The sequence below is a fragment of the Hylobates moloch genome, unplaced genomic scaffold (genome assembly GCF_009828535.3).
Source record: "Hylobates moloch isolate HMO894 unplaced genomic scaffold, HMol_V3 SCAFFOLD_16, whole genome shotgun sequence".
Lineage (NCBI taxonomy): Eukaryota > Metazoa > Chordata > Mammalia > Primates > Hylobatidae > Hylobates > Hylobates moloch.
Genome location: NW_026652291.1, coordinates 75,178,245 through 75,194,180, shown reverse-complemented (window position 1 = coordinate 75,194,180; position 15,936 = coordinate 75,178,245). Strand labels below are relative to the sequence as shown.

Below are 15,936 nucleotides of genomic sequence, written 5' to 3'. Positions count from 1 at the left end.
GACGAAAGTCTAGTTATCCTTAATCATATTGGGATGATGTATAGAACCATATAAAGCATAGAGTCACAGGACATTTGAAGGCATTTGAACTCTCCATCCCCAACTCTGCTTCTGGAATCACTGCTATTACCTGCTTGGAAAATATTCCTTTTTGCTCATTTTGATATGAAATAAAACTGCTCTAAAAAGATCAAGTCCGTTAAAAACAAACAAACTTCCCTAGTGATTTCTTACATTCTCCAGAGATTGATATGGCCATCACTGAACACGGCAGAAAATACGTCCATCTCTTATGTCAAAATCTGATTATTCTATTTATTTTGCCACTGTCTTCTGGGCCATCTTTAGGAGATAGTTTTCCCCTTCCGTTGTCTTTCCTCAGGATGTAAATCAGCAATTACTTAGTTCCCCCAAAAAGTCTGAGGTTATAAATGAGGATAGACAGTAATTTGATCGGCAAGAGATTAAGATATCATCCACTTAGTTTGGTGACAACAGAGTGCAACTGAGTGCATTGCTTCCTGTTCATCCTGGCTCAACATTTTCTTCTTTCTCTCTGTCTACCTCTCTCTCCCTTTTTGAACTAGCCAACTTTTCTTTTTGACAAAATAATTCAGGGTACAACCACAAACTTGGTAAAATTCCCAAAAGTAATCTGAAAACCTTCTTCTTAAAATCTAAGTGACACGTAAGTCAACTAAGCTAGTGTGTGTGTGTGTGTGTGTGTGTGTGTTACCAAGTAATCCATTGAAACAATAAAATTCAAATAGAAAAAACAACTTGCAACAGCATAATACATCTGTTTATTTAGTTAATATTGCAACGGTAACAGATTAAGAGCACTAAATTTGTATCCTCTTAGAAGGATAATGATTAAGATTTTGATTTGTAAATTTCACAGTTCTTAACCATTAAAAATCTATTTTCCAAAGGAGTAATAATATATATTTTTATTAAGGGACAGATCTAAACTTTCTGATTTATGACCCAAAGCATACTTGTTCATTAGTTTAAACAAAACATGAGGGATATCTTAACTGTTGGTTACTGCTTTCAGGAAAGCACAAAGTCGTTGAAGCAAACATACACAAAACGTATTTTTCAATAGTGATTTCAACCATTGTGTATCATGTCAATGAGTGAACCTGAGAACCCCAGATTTAGTATCTCCAGATTGTTGTAACACACACTGGCTTAAACAATCAACCAGCAAACATGTATGTAGTGCCTACTATGTACAAGCCAGCATACTAAAGCAATACAGGAAATATAAATAATTAAAATTATTGGTCCTCGCCCTGCTCAGGCTTCCAATGTAATTGGTAATATTAAACACAGACACAAATTATTCCACTTTCAATATCCTCAAAACAAGTGATGGTGTTAACTGGATCATACGTAAGAATCGCCTCTGCTGGAACCTAGAGGAAGCGGGGGCATCTTCAGCAGTGATTAAAGTCTCTGTCTGAATTAGATTCCTCAGTTCCAGGTTTGAGTGCTGCTTGAACTCCTGAAACTGAAAGTGTTCCAGCCAGACTCACACCTGTCACCATCAGTGGCTATACTTAGACTCATGGACTCATGACAATGGAGCAAGATAAGTATACATATGTCCACATCATACATATATATATAAATATATATATATATATACACTCAAATTATATATAGGGTGATGTTCCTCTATATATGTCTCCTGGAAAGCCAGGAGTTCAGGACTTTCCACTGTGCATGGAGAGGAGGATAACCCATATTATCATTTATGTATTATCCTAATGAGACAAACAAGAGACTATAGTAAGAAAAGTATGAAAAATCTCCAAACTTCACTCAACACAATCAAAAATAGAAAAGCTAGAGGAAAGGATAAGACAAGAGGGCCCAGCATTGAGGAGAGACGTGGAGATGGCCAGGGAGTGGGGCGAGAGCCTGCCCCCACTTCCACTTCCACTTCCATGCCCACCCCCAAGGTCCCAAAGAAAGGACCTGGGGCTAGACAAGCAGAGAAAGGGAAAGCAGAGGCACATTTTCCAACACGACAAATAAATTAATAAATATATATGTTACACAAGAAAATAACTTCTTAGGCACCGCTTGAAAGGCAGCAACCCTCTAGAGACCAGGCAGACCCCACTCGGGAGTCTGCAGGTTGCGGCGACACCGCCAACACTGGCGGACTCTGAAGACGTCGCCCTAGGTCCCCCGCCCCTGGCGCCCGGTCTTTTGAGATACACTGGAGCAGGAAACCTTATCTCTTGTTACTTTTAAGTCGACTCCTCCGGAAGCTTGGGTGAGGGAGAAAGCCAAGGCAGGCTGCAGCCCTGCAACCGAACCCCGAACCCCGAACCCCGGGGAAGGTGCGCCCTGCACTACCCCGCCCTGCCTAACGCAGACGCGCGGCCCGGGAGCGCCCAGCGCTTGGTCTTTGAAAACGCCCAGTAGGAGGGTGATTCCTATTACGCGCCCACACTCCGACCCCGCAATCTTATAAAAACTCCTCATTCGGCTTGTTCTCAGCCCCTTTTTGCTCCAAAGGAGGGCTCGGGTGGGGACTCCAGAAAGCCAGGAGTTCGAAGCTCGGGACCTATTTTACTAAGCACCCGGCTCCACTCTGGGTGGAGTGAGAGTGGTGGTGGCGGGCCGGGGAGGTGGGGGGCGGGGAGGGGGCAGGGAAAGATTCACCTTCACCCAAGAGTAGGAGAAAAGACCAGCTGCTTAGACCTTTCTCAAGTCCGACTTTCCTTAAGGTAGGGCTGCGCAAAGGGAGAGCGGTCATTCCAGAGACCCTAGTAGGGGCACCAGACAGAACCCGGACAGCGGCCCCGCGCGGCTAGGGACTGACCCCGAGGGAAACCCGTGGCTGTATCCGTGGCTCAGCTTAAACAAACAGAAATAACGACTGGAGGGGCTGAGGATCAGACTGAGTTGTTAATGAGTTCGTGATCTGCACTGGCGGGACGGTGCGGAAGAAAGGATCGAAGTTGCAGGGTAGGGAAAATAGAAGGAGGGTCAGAGGCGTAAGCGCAGTGGAGGAAGGAACAGAAATTGGGAGACCCAGAAAAAGGTAGCCCGAAAGCCTTCCCAGTTTATAAGCAAAGCTCTCACTTCTACCATTGTCGGGCGCCTTTCCTAGGTCCCTCCATCAGATGCTCTCAGTGTCCTAGCCCCACGTTATCCCGACCGCACCCTGGCGCCCTGGATACCGTCCCTTTCGCACCCGGTCTTCCCTTCTCCTCATTCTCCCCCTCTTTTGGCTCAGGGCCCCTGCGTGGCCCGGGCTCAGAGCGTCGTGATCCGGGACGTGCAGGTGCCATTACGGAAGACGCCGCCGGACTCCAGGTTCTCAGGTTGGAAGTCTTCCACACTGTAGGCACGGCTCTTGAGCGCGGTGGCGTAATAGTCAACCGGCTCCTCCGCGGCGTTGTCCATCCAGCTGAGGCATAGGATGCGTTGGAAAGAGCGCTTGAAGTTGTCTGAGAGAAAGCCGTAGAGGATGGGGTTGGCGCAGCTGTTGGCATAGCCGAGGATGACCGACAGCTGGCTCACCGTGGCGTCGTCCTGCTCAGCAAACACGTTGACCAGCTGCACCACGTAGAAAGGCATCCAGCAGATGACAAACACCATCACCACCATCATCACCATTAGGGTGATCTTGCGCTCCGAGCGCTTGCGCTGCTGCCAGCCGGCCTTGAGGGCCACCATGCGCATCTTAGCAATGATGAGCACGTAGCACAGGCAGATAGCCCCGACGGGCAGCAGGAAGCCCATGAGAAATGTGTACAACACGAAGCCCACCAGCCAGCGTTGAGCGGGCTCTGGCATGAGCATGTTGCAAGCCACCGTGCCGTCGCTGTTGGCCGCGGTGCGAGAGAAGACCACGATGGGCAGGATGACGAGCAGCGATAGCACCCACACGCCCAGGTTTACTACCTTGGCCACGGTGGGCCGGCGGTAGCGGGCCGCCTTGATGGGATGCACCACGGCCACGTAGCGGTCCACGCTGAGCACAGTCAGACAGTAGATGCTGGTGAACATGTTGACCGCGTCCACGCTGAGCACGAGGCGGCAGAGCAGCGCACCAAAGGGCCAGTGGCGCAACAACGTGGAGGTGACCAGGAAGGGCACGCTGAGCATGAGCAGCTCATCAGCAATGGCCAGATTTAGGATGTAGATGTTGGTGGCCGTCTTCATCTTGGCATAGCGCAGGATCACGTAGATGACCATAGAGTTCCCACACAGCCCCACCAGGCACACCACGGAGTAGATGAAAGAGATCAGGATGGCGCTGCCCTGGCCCTCGCTCAAGGTCCCGTTCTGGGACGCATTTCGCCCCGGCTCCTCCATGCCGTCCGCAGCGCCGGCCCCGGGGCCCCTGCTGCCGCCGCCTTCGCCGCAGCTGCCGGGGCTGGGGCTAGGAGAGGAGGAAGGAGAGGAGGCGGTGCCATTGGGGAACATCTCAGCTGAGGGGGGCCAGTGGGGCTGCCAGGGCTGGGGCTCTCTCCTCGCGCACCCGCCGCCTGCGCCCTCCCTCCCCACCCGACCGCTTGCCTGCAGCCCACAGCCGCCCAGCGCCTCCGGGTAGAGCGCAACCGCTGCGGGGAGCGCGGCTCCTACCGGCGCCGGCGGGGCGCAAAGCCCAGCGGTTGCCTGGGCGCTGCAGTTTGCAGCTCCGGGGTGCCCGGGCACACGCGGCCGTGGAGAAGGGAGGCCAGGATGCGGGAGCCCGGCGCGGCACAGCCATTAACTGGCGCGGCTCAGGGCTGGTAAATGATTAATAGGCACCACCAGCGCGTCAGCAGCTACGAAAAAAGGGGGTGGGGTGGAGAAAGGGAGGAGAGCACATAGGTGGCTTATCCCCCCCCCCCCGCCCCTCGTTTTTTTCCTTCCCAGTCCTGCACTCTGCTCAACTTTAGTGGCTGTTTCCGGGGTTCCCTCGCAGCACCATCTGCCCCTCTCTCAGAGGAACCAAGAGAGTTCCTCGGCCTTACTGGAAGGCGGGTGGGAACCAAAGGTATAGATTCTGTCTCATCCCACTCCTCTCCTACCCAAAGCAAAGACTCAAACGGACCCATGAACATGGAGGTCTGGAGTTCATCTCAGTTTCCCTCCATTGCTGCCCTTTTCTCTGGAGACCCCAGCTCCTCTCCCGTCCCGCAGTCCAGAACCCCAAATTCCCTCTTCCCACCCTCGCTTGGCTTGCAGCTCGGACCCGCCAGGGAAGCTCCGGGCCCTCCTTACCCAGAGCGCGCCAGCTTCAGACTGAGACGTAGATGGCCGGTGCAAAGTGCATGTGCGGTCTGGCAGCAGGTTGACGATCTTGGCGCAGTCCAACTCCCTTCTTTGCGCCTGGCCCACGCAATTACTCTTAGAGTCGCGGAAACTGGCCCTAAGCTGTGAGCGTTATGAGAAGAAAGGACAACCATCGTGCGTTAGGAGCTTCTGCGCTATAACACAGCAGGCAGCTTAGGCTGTTGGGAGTGTTCAGGGACCCGAGTGAACCATTTGCAAATCTCTTAATAAAGCTCGTAGCGCTCAGAGCCCCCCGTGTCTCCCACAGGAATATCGACTGCATTAACGAGGACGCGCGGCTGGGAGCTCTGGAGGAGCTTGAGACTCCCTCCAGAACGTGCCAGGCGCGGTGTTGGGAATCCACCTAGGTGTTCACTCGGGAAAGATAAGGCTGCGCCGCTTGGAAGGGCTCCACCCGCGCCCCTGCTGTACTTTGTACCCTGGAGAGTTGGCGGGCTCTGGCAGACGAGAGTTTAAAGGCTTGGGCGGGCGGGGACGCCAGCACTTCTAAATCCGGGTGAGGAGCTGCCGCCGTGCGATGACCAGACCTGTCACCAACCCCAGGAACGGCAGGGCGACATTCGAGTTTTTCCGGGAAGTGCTAGGATGTCAGTTCTTTCTGAGGCTTGATGTGTGACGTGCCCCAACCATTAGGAGATATCAATGTGGGCAAGCCTGAAGCTCGCTGACTTCATTTAAGAATCAAAACGATTTCCCTGTAAGAAAGAATGTATGTTCCGTTATCAGGATTTTAAACGAACCCTAGGACTTTCCACCATTCTTACCCCATGGTCTCTTTGGCTTTCCAACTGTTCCTGTGGAAGGAAGAATCACACTCCATGCAACTTCCCTGTTCCTTTTCATAAACGTTGCTTTGCTCGGTAAGATCCCTGCAAGTCTTTATTTGAAACTTGCCTGTTCACAGGAAGAGTGACCTGCAGCAGCTTAGTGCTCTGCCTCCTTCAAGCTTTGCTGTCTCCAGTTTTTCCTTAGTTTCTCCTTCTCCTCAACCAGGCTGTGCCCGCTGTACTGTAAGTCTCAGTTTTCCTCCTCTCGGTAGAGTTTACTCCAAGGAGAGGCTAAACTCCTCATGGAGGCTATCTGTACCAGTCCAGAATGAAGAAATGGATGCAGAAATTAAAAACAAAAAAGTATATTTCCTAATGCCCTGTTGTTTTATCCGGGTAATCACTTACATATACTGCATGTGTTTTAGTTCTCAAAACGAATTGTCTTGAACAGGAAAGAATAACTTCTGTAGTGTGTTGATGATAGCAATCAAAGATTAAAATAAATGACAGACTTTCGTAGGAATGTGTGCAATTATTAATGAGGAATGTGCTGGGATGGAATTTGAAATTTCGTAAGGCTCAAACTGTTTTAACTCATTGTTTTACCTGAACAAATTGCCTTCTTTAAAGTGGAATGTACAATTGGTGTTTAGTTATATTTATTTTTCCTTTACAAATAATGCACATATGGAGAGAAAATAAATGTTCATTAAGTTAAAAAAAAAAAAAAAAAAGAGAGAGTGGGTATTGTCCCAGAATCCCAGAAGAGCATTTTACTAGCCAAGCCTCATATAACGGCTTGGATGCCTCTGCCAATCACTAACTAAAGACACCTGACTATCTGTACCTCTGGGAGCTTGGATTTCAACAGTCATTATTTAGATGCCTTGGCTTTGATCATGGTTGCTTTTTGGGAAGTGGGTGATGGGAGTCAGTGAAAAACAGCTCTGTTGTTCAGAATTTCATTAAATTCACTTTCAGCTCATCTTAGGGAAAACTTCTCTCAATTTTGTGGCCTCATACACACACACAAAAAAACTTAAGACCTGATGTGAGAATGCTTTTTATTTTTATTTTTTTGAGATTCCACTTTTCACCCACTAGGATGGCTATAAGAACATTTTTAAAAACAAAAAGTAAACGTTAGTGAGAATGTGGAGAAATTAGAACACTCATACATTGCTGCTGGGAATAAAAAATGATGCAGCAACTTTAGAAAAAAAATTTGGCAATTGCTTAAGAAGTTTAAACTAGAATGACCATATGAGCCAGCAATTCCACTTCTGTTTACTCCTCAGAAATGAAAACAGGTGTTTAAACAAAAACTAGTGCATGAACATTCATAGCAGCACTATTCATAATAGCCAAAAAATAGAAACAATCCAAATATCCATCAATTGCCGAATTAATAAATCGTGGTATATCCATACAATGGAATAGTATTCAACCATAAAAAGAAATGAAGTACTAATACATGCTTCAACATAGATGAAGCTTGAAAACGTTATGCAAAGGGAAGGAAGCCAGACACAAAAGGCCATGTGTGGCATGATTCCAATTATATGACATGCCCAGGGTAGGCAAATACATACAGACAAGGTAAATTAGTGGTTGCCAGGGGCTGGGGGCAGAGAGGAATGAGGAAGGACTGCTTAATGGGTATGAGGTTTCTTTTTTGAGCGGTGAAAATGTTCTGGAATTAGATAGTGGTGATGATTGCATAACATTGTGAATATGCTAAAAATCCCTGAATTGTACACTTCAAAAATGATTAAAATTATAAATTTTGTATTATGGGAGTTTTACTTCAATTTTAAACAGCATGAGAGAAAGACCAAGAGAGGGATTGAGATGGATATAAGCTATGCAGCATTATTAAATCTTTTCAGTTATGTATTTATTTTAAAATTATTGTTATTATTATTATTATTATTTTGAGACAGGGTTTTGCTCTATCACCCAGGTTGGAGTGTAGTGGCACAATCACAGCTTACTGTAGCCTTGATGTCTCAGGCTCAAGTGATTAGCCTCTGGAGTAGCTGGGGACTACAGGTGTGCCCCACAATGCCTGGCTAATTTTTAAGGTTTTTGTAGAGATGGGGTCTTCCTATGTTGCACAGACTGGTGTGGAATTCCTAGCTCAAGCAATTTTCCTGTCTCAGCCTCACAAAGTGCTGGTATTACCCGTGTGAGCCACCGTGCTCAGCCCAGTCGTGTATTTCTAATTATCGTATTTGTGAACTAATCTATGAACAACGAAAACAAACAAAAAGGGTGGCATTTCTGGGCCACCAGGAAGGTGGATTGGGGTTGCAGCTATTTTCAAATTATATTAAATGCAGGAGCCCAGTTAGAGCGTTATCTTCCCCTCAGATCTCAATTTAACCTAAATATTTCCAAAGAAAAAGGAAAACTGATATAGGCATGAGATCACTTTAATTTGCAAAAAAAAAAAAAAACACAGCCAATGAATAGTCAGGACTCAACAATCTTCTTGTCTTGTTAAAAACTTTTTAAGTTCACATGTCTAAAACCTTGAAAAGATTAGGAAGGGCTTGTTTTCTCCCTACAAGTTACCTGTCTTCCAGCCCTCTTTGGTTACCATCTTTCCTGTGCCTCTATGATATGAACATTTATAGACAGAAAAGAAAGAGATGTTTTCCAGAAAGGGGAGAATGAAATGTTCCAATTTAGGAAGTTGCAGATTCTTAAGCAGACTGATTTTCTTCCCTCATTGTAACTTTCTCCTACAAGCTATACTCTCCTGGGCTATCATGTACCAGGTGCACACTTTGATTATTATATTTATCACACTGAACTGTGGCTTTTTGTGTACTTGCCTGTACCCTCTTATAAATTTGTAAGCTTGTGGAGGCCAGGGGCTTGTATTTTATTTATTTTTCTATCCCCAGCATCTAGTGCAGTACCTACAAAATTGCCCCAAATGACCTTGTTTTAGTTTGTACTTTCCTCTTTTCTAGATGATAAAATGTAGATGCAAAGAAATGAACTGTGAGCTCCTTACAAGTAGAGCTTTACTAGCTGAGGAATATCATCATGTGTAATAATTCCTTATACACTTAAATTATTCTAAATAATTTCAATTTGCATGTCCTATATCAACAATTATCATACTGATGACTCATTCATTGATCATTCTTGGTCTTAAATTTCTTAGCAGAGAAAGGGCTCTGGAAAATGGGTAGTACATGCGTTAGTAGCTAATGATGGTTGTTTAATAGTGTCATGCAGTGTGAAAGTCATCATATGTGGAAGATCATTTCTTTTTAATAGCAGTTTTGAGCCTCGGTTTGGTGGAATAGTAATTATCAGGACCTCAGCTTCTGCTTATGTCAAAATCATTACTAATGTGGTTTTTCCAATCAGAGCCTATGTTGATCCTTAAATGAGCACCTCTAATTCATACCAATGATAAAGTGCTGGCTGGGGCCAGGGATTAAAGGGTACACTTCTTGGAACATTCTCTGCAGCAGCAGAATCAGTGTCAGGTTTACAAACACCTGTCTGGACAGATGGGACCAAACTGAGTATAAGGGGCTAACACCACTCAGCAATATGGCCCACAGCAGAGGTTGTGTCAGTTAAGGACCATCTGCCACTAAGCAGTTAACATGATGTCAGTCCAATGAGAAAGTTACCAGAGCACAGATGTGGCTATAGGGCTAAGAAACAATCCTGGACTTCATTTCTCAGGAATACCCAATCACAGCAGCCTTGGTAGCCTGTGGTTTAGTTCATCACCAACCTCAGCAAATTCACCCTGGCCCACTGATTTTCCTATTGCCTCTTCTGTGAACAGCATGACAGTCTTTTTTTGTGCTTTTAGGAAAGACCCATATGGTGTAACAACTCATATTCTTCCCTATGTTTTCTCTACTACAAAATAATATTTCTAAAAACAAGAATTCAGCACATACAGGAAAGTATTCATTACAAACAATGGAAACATAAAAGCAGAACAGGAGCACATTCATGTTATCTGTATTATTTTGAATAGTCCATAGCAGTAATACATTTTTCTGTAATAAAGTCTGTTAGTTAAGGATTTTAAGATGGATTGCATTAGTTTAAAACTACCATCTCAAAATCTTTTTTTTTTTTTTTTTTTTTTTTTTTTTAGAACGAGTCTCACTCTGCTGCCCAGGCTGGAGTGCAGTGGCATGATCTTGGCTCATTGCAACCCCCATCTCCCGGATTCAAGTGATTATCTTGCCTCTGCCTCCTGAGTAGCTGGGATTGCAGGTGCCCATCATGTCCAGCTGATTTTTATATTTTTAGTAGAGACGGGGTTTCAACATGTTGGCCAGGATGGTCTTGATCTCCTGACCTCGTGATCTGCCTGCCTCAGCCTCCCAAAGTGCTGGGATTACAGGCGTGAGCCACCGCGCCAGACAATTGTCTCAAAATCTTTAAAATTTTGTTTTGGCATTTCTCTTTTTAGCAAAAATCACAAAGAAATGCTTTCAAAACCACAAACCATATTTTTGTTTATTTTGATACTTCAATTTATCTTTGATTTTGAGCAGAAGATTTAAATACTTACAGTAAATCATTCATTCCTTGAGAAAGGGCTGTTCCTTTGGAGCGGGCTGTATCTGTCAATCAGCTCCACCAGCCCAGCAAAGAGCTGGGGTGTGGAAGGAAATCCTCTTTTGTAGATGAAAACAATGTAGGCATCTAAACGCCCACCACCATGATACTGCCACTTTGTTCTCATTTTAAATATGTTGAGGCAGGAGTCTAGGTTCATGTTTCATCAGCCAAAACACTTTTATTTAGATGACGAAGCAACTTAAATGATTGATCTCTTCTCCCTTTCTGCAATTAAGCTGGAACTGGTCATTGCTGGTTCTAGGTTGACAGTCTCTCCATCTTCTTGTCTTCTCCTGCTGGAGGCAAAATGGGGGGCTGTGTCTGTGAGCTGTCAGGCTGGAACTCAGAACTACCAGGAGTGGTCCAGAAAGAGGTCCTGGATCCTCAGCTCAGTCTCCCCTCTTGAGAGTGGACTGCCTCTCCTCACCAGCAGCTGGCCCTGCCCCTGTCTCCTTTTGCCCACAGCATGGAATGATACTTTACTTAGTCCTTGAGGAAGTAGCCTGTGCTACTCCTTTCCTACAGCCTGACATCTCCTTTCCTGCCAGAAGAAGGAAGTAAGAAGATAGCATAGCCCAGGTGGGGACACCTGGCCTACACTCCTTCTTTGTTGACTGGTTGAGCCAAGATTTCGCTGTTTATGCCATTAGCCAATGCAGTGGTTTCTGATATTATATCCTAATTAAAAAAAATGATTTGTATGTGTTTTATTTTATGGAAGTAAAATTCAGACTGCAGTAGAACAGATTTATTTCCAGTTATTTGCCCCATTTCTTAGTTAAAAGGAAGGGGAAATTAATATCAGAATTCCACTATGCATGAGTAATGTATGTTTTTAATTGTAACTTAGTAATTTACCTATTAATTTAGCAAATACTTAGGGAATGCCCACTGGGTGGCAGGCACTGTTCTAGGCACAATGGATATAGTGACAAATTAGATTAATTTTCTGTGGAATTCTAGTAGGGCAGAAAGACAGTAAACAAGTACAGGTACTGTAATTTCATTTAGCGATAAGTTCTAAGAAGATAAGTAGGGGTGAGAGGATACAGAGTGCTGGAGAGGTGGGTGTACTTGGTGTAGATTAGATGGAAAGAGAAGGAAAGAAGATGTTTGAGCAGTTCTGAATAAGGTGAAAGTAAAAGGGCACATGTCTGATGAAGGTTGTTCCAGTCAAAGGCAACAGCGCACATAAACCATGGGGATTCTGCAGATGTAGGTGCTGGCATACTAAAGCTACACATTCCCATTTTTAACTTACTTTCCACAGTCATAATTTAGAGAACATCTCTAGGTGTAAATAATTAATTATTTATTTTGATCGGCACCTCATATAGAGAATGCATGAATATCCTGCTCTTTCCCGCTTCTAGCCACATCCTTCTTGGCAAGGGAAGGAGTTCCCGCAGCCAACAAGTGCCCAGTCTGAGCCTGCAAGCCACATGTAGCCCGTATGCTAGATCACAATCTTCTAGACTCCATGACTCCCTGCCCAGAGGCTCCAAACCCACTTCCAGGGAAGTATGAGCCAAATACATGGCCAAGAAGAGGCTCAGAGGTGACTCGTAGAGGATGTGGCAGATGAGGAATGAGCTTGGCCATAGGGGTTCAGGTATCTGTCCTAATGTACATGAGCCTATTCACTGGGCAGGACAAAGCCAGGAATGGAAGTTAAAGTAGGACAGACTACTGGTAGGGTCAAGTTCCAGGGTAGAGCTTGTGAAGAGGGCTAGGAGTCTAAATTGGACTCGGTCTTTCCAGGTCATAATGAAGATAGATGATAGGCTATATTTTATTTAATGGACTCTGAGCTTGATTGATAACTCTCAAGGTAAGCAAACATGCACACCAATCAAAACAATTGGGCCTTTGGAAGAATTTGAAGTACAGATGTATAACCCAAGCCATTGAGAAGATGGAGAGAGGATGCCACACCACTTACTTTATTCTTTTCTGACTACCCCCTTGGCCTTTTTCATTCCAAAACAAAATTTTGCTCTTCCCCCAGTCCAGTCAAAAATAAAAATGTTATATAAATAATGATGCAAATACATACACACACATTAAATGAACAAATATATGCATAGGCTTGAAAGGACAGTTACTAAGGTATTAACAGTGGTTATCATCAGGTAGCTGGGTTGTGAATGCTTTCTTCTCCCTTTTGCAGAGATTTTCTAATTTTTCAGTCATAAGCATGCATTGCTTTTTAAGTAAGATAAAAGCAGTAAAAGCTTTTTATACCTTAAAAATGAAAAGACTCCAGGCCACAAGTGTCTGTTCTATTTAATATAACATTTGCTGATTTATTTTCTCCTCAATTATTTTTACTTTTAGAAAAACACTGATAAATTTATTCTGGAAATTAACATGTTGTGATGTAAATTAAATGGCAAACAAAACATACCCATCAGAAGGTGGTAGAAGGAACTGGAACAGGAGCTACAGCAGTCTGTTATTTTCTAGGCAGCCCCATCATCCCATAGCTAAGTGATTTCATTGAGTACGCTTGAGTCTGATACGCCTGCCTTTTGGAATTACTTTATCATTGCTATATAATGTGATTTATTTGTGACATAAATCACAAGATAATGTTTGCGAAAGCAAAGTGTAGTCTAGTACGAAACATCAGGGCTTCCATCTCATATTTTCCATGACTTTAACCTTGTGCTGGTTGTTTGATCCCTCTGTGCCTCGTTTTCCTCATTTGTAAAAGGAAGTAACAGTGCATCTGTCTTGTAAAATTGTTAAAAGGATTAAATACATTAAAAGCGTTTAAAACAGTGTCTGGCATATAGTAAGCACTATGTAAATATTTAGCTATTAGAAAATAATTTCTGAAGTATGGGTTACAATGTAACACTGTTTTTGAATTAGCCCCAAGACTTGAAAAATCCATTTTTGTCTCTTGCTTAAGAGCTTAATACAGTAGGTCTGACATTCACTTCTGCAGTCTAAAAAATACTGACAGTTTCTATGTGCATGATACTTACCCTTTCTTTTTCCTCCTGCCTATCCAGCTGAGTCCCATAATTCCAACACTGTGAACTATGTTCCATTCACCAGTTTTTGGTACATGACACACTCTCAGCTAAAATAACTCTAAGTTATTAATCACACCTATCTACGTCATACTGAAGTCAATCTAGTCTACCACATGGTAAGGATTCATACTAATCACTGAACTCGTTGACTCAAATAACTCAAATGTTTGAATGTTACATATGCATAGTCTAAGTTTGACTTAACTTTTATTTTCTGTCTCAATTTTCAGTGGGGCCCCAGGCTCCCAACCTGATGACTGCAATTGGGAAATGTATCCACTTTCTAAAGAGAGGTGCTAGTCCACCCCCTTATGCCATTGCCTACCTCCATATATTAGAGTAGAAAGGAAGTTGATAGTGATTAATTCCTTAGAGACAGTTCTCAGAGTGCTGTGCATTTTTCTTCCCACAGAAGATGGAAAGTGGGTGCTTACCCCATCAGTAAACTGTGGAGGCTTCTATAAGACCACTTAAAGAGCTTGGTAGTATCCCTGAACATTTGACAAGACTCAGAGACTGATGTCTGATTCTCACCTAGAAAACTTAAAGGTGAGCAAGCGGCCCAGTGGGAATTGCTTCAGGTGGTAGAGTGAAGAGAAAAGGCTATGGATGGGGGTGGAAAAAGCTGGTTCCCACTGAAAGTGGAGCATAGGCGGTGTTTCTCAGGCACTGGCATGGACAGTATGGCAGGCAGGCAGGCCGGTGGGAGCCCTGTGATGGGCCTGCTCTCCCCTCCAGGATGAGAGGACACTCGGCGGGAAGTTTGTGAAGCACAACAAGCAGTAGCTGAGTGGGGAATGCAGCCAGCTGGCCAAGGATATTGGGCACGCCATCCAAGGGCACAGTGGGTGGTCTCCAGCAACAGAGTGGGCGATGCTGAAGAACCCAATGAAGAATTTCAAAAGAGAAAGAAGCGCTCACAGAGGGCACAATGCATGATTATAACTGCACCGCTCAAGGAAGAACTTGACTGTCCCCAAAAGATTTTCCCTGTCCCCTGCAGGAACCAAAGACAGGGAAAGGGGTGAGGGAGGTAGAGTAAAAAAATACTGCAAAGACATGATAAAGAATTAACCACTTCCCTCTTCCCTACTGCAGGATCCAAGCATAGGTCGTGCTGGAGCTGGTTTAGGGACAAAGAGATTTAAGTTCAATGAGAAATGAAAGCTTCAACTTAAAAAGGATTTTTAAAATAATGTCTGAAAATAAGACTGTTAATGTCTGAAAGTGACCAAAAAAAGCTGTGGGATCTGTGTGTACTAAGTACTTTCCATTTATGGTTTCAGCATATTTAACCCTTCCAACTACACTATGAGGAAGTTTCTATTTACTACTATCATTTTGCAGATGAGGAAACCAAGGCACAGAGAGGTTAAATAACTTGCTCAAAGTCACACAGTCAGAGCTCAATTTGACTCTAACAATCTACCCTAAGGCCTGTGCTCTTAAACATCATGCCACACTACTTTGGTCTTATCTCTTACTAAACTCAATTCAATTAAAGGGTGGTTTTGAGACCACACAATTACATAAATAGCAAATTTAAGTCATTTTTGTGTTTTATGCATTCCTCAATGAATCCAGTAATTGCCTCAGTCTTCTCCTCTATTCATGTTGCCTAATTATTTAAAAGTAACTAGACCTCATCAGAAATTTGGAGTGACATGTTTTGAAAAAATTTAGCTTTAAAAAATGTTATTATAAAAGTGTTAAGATTGATGAGCCATTGGTATTTGGGCACCAAAGAAAATGCATTTTCTGTTAAAAAATGACCACCGTTTCCCAGTTCTAAACATGTGATGATCAGTACTGCAGGCAGCTTTGTGCTATCTTCTGCATGAGTATTTCTCTGTAGTTTTTTACTACTCCATTCCTGTGGTCTCGTCATGCCTCATCTTTGCCCCACCTCAGGAAAATGGGTATCCAGTGGTGGGTCAGCAGAGCCGCTAGGTAGAGGATAAAGGAGCAATAGCTGCTTTGAAGTGATTTGTATTGATGCCACAAAATCCCAGCTAAAATGTATTCCCAGGAAAGGAAGAGGGGTTGCTGCTGAAACAAAATCAATTAAAATAAAATTTCCCCTTCCCTAGAGCAAGTGTGTGCACATTTCAACTGGTTTAGGGACTTTACACTTGGACTTTTGTTGATTTGCCTGACAGTTTTAACGGAGATGAGAATACACAGATGGCAGATTCACT

The 15,936-nt window shown here is 44.3% G+C and overlaps 1 protein-coding gene across 1 annotated transcript; it reads right to left on the bottom strand.

The window, feature by feature from the left end:
• Positions 1 to 780: 780 nt before the first annotated feature.
• Positions 781 to 4,455, bottom strand: SSTR1 (somatostatin receptor 1). The gene has a single exon (XM_032180401.2). It carries the CDS (start codon positions 4,453 to 4,455, stop codon positions 3,280 to 3,282), a length of 1,176 nt encoding a protein of 391 aa, XP_032036292.1. The 3' UTR covers positions 781 to 3,279.
• Positions 4,456 to 15,936: the final 11,481 nt, after the last annotated feature.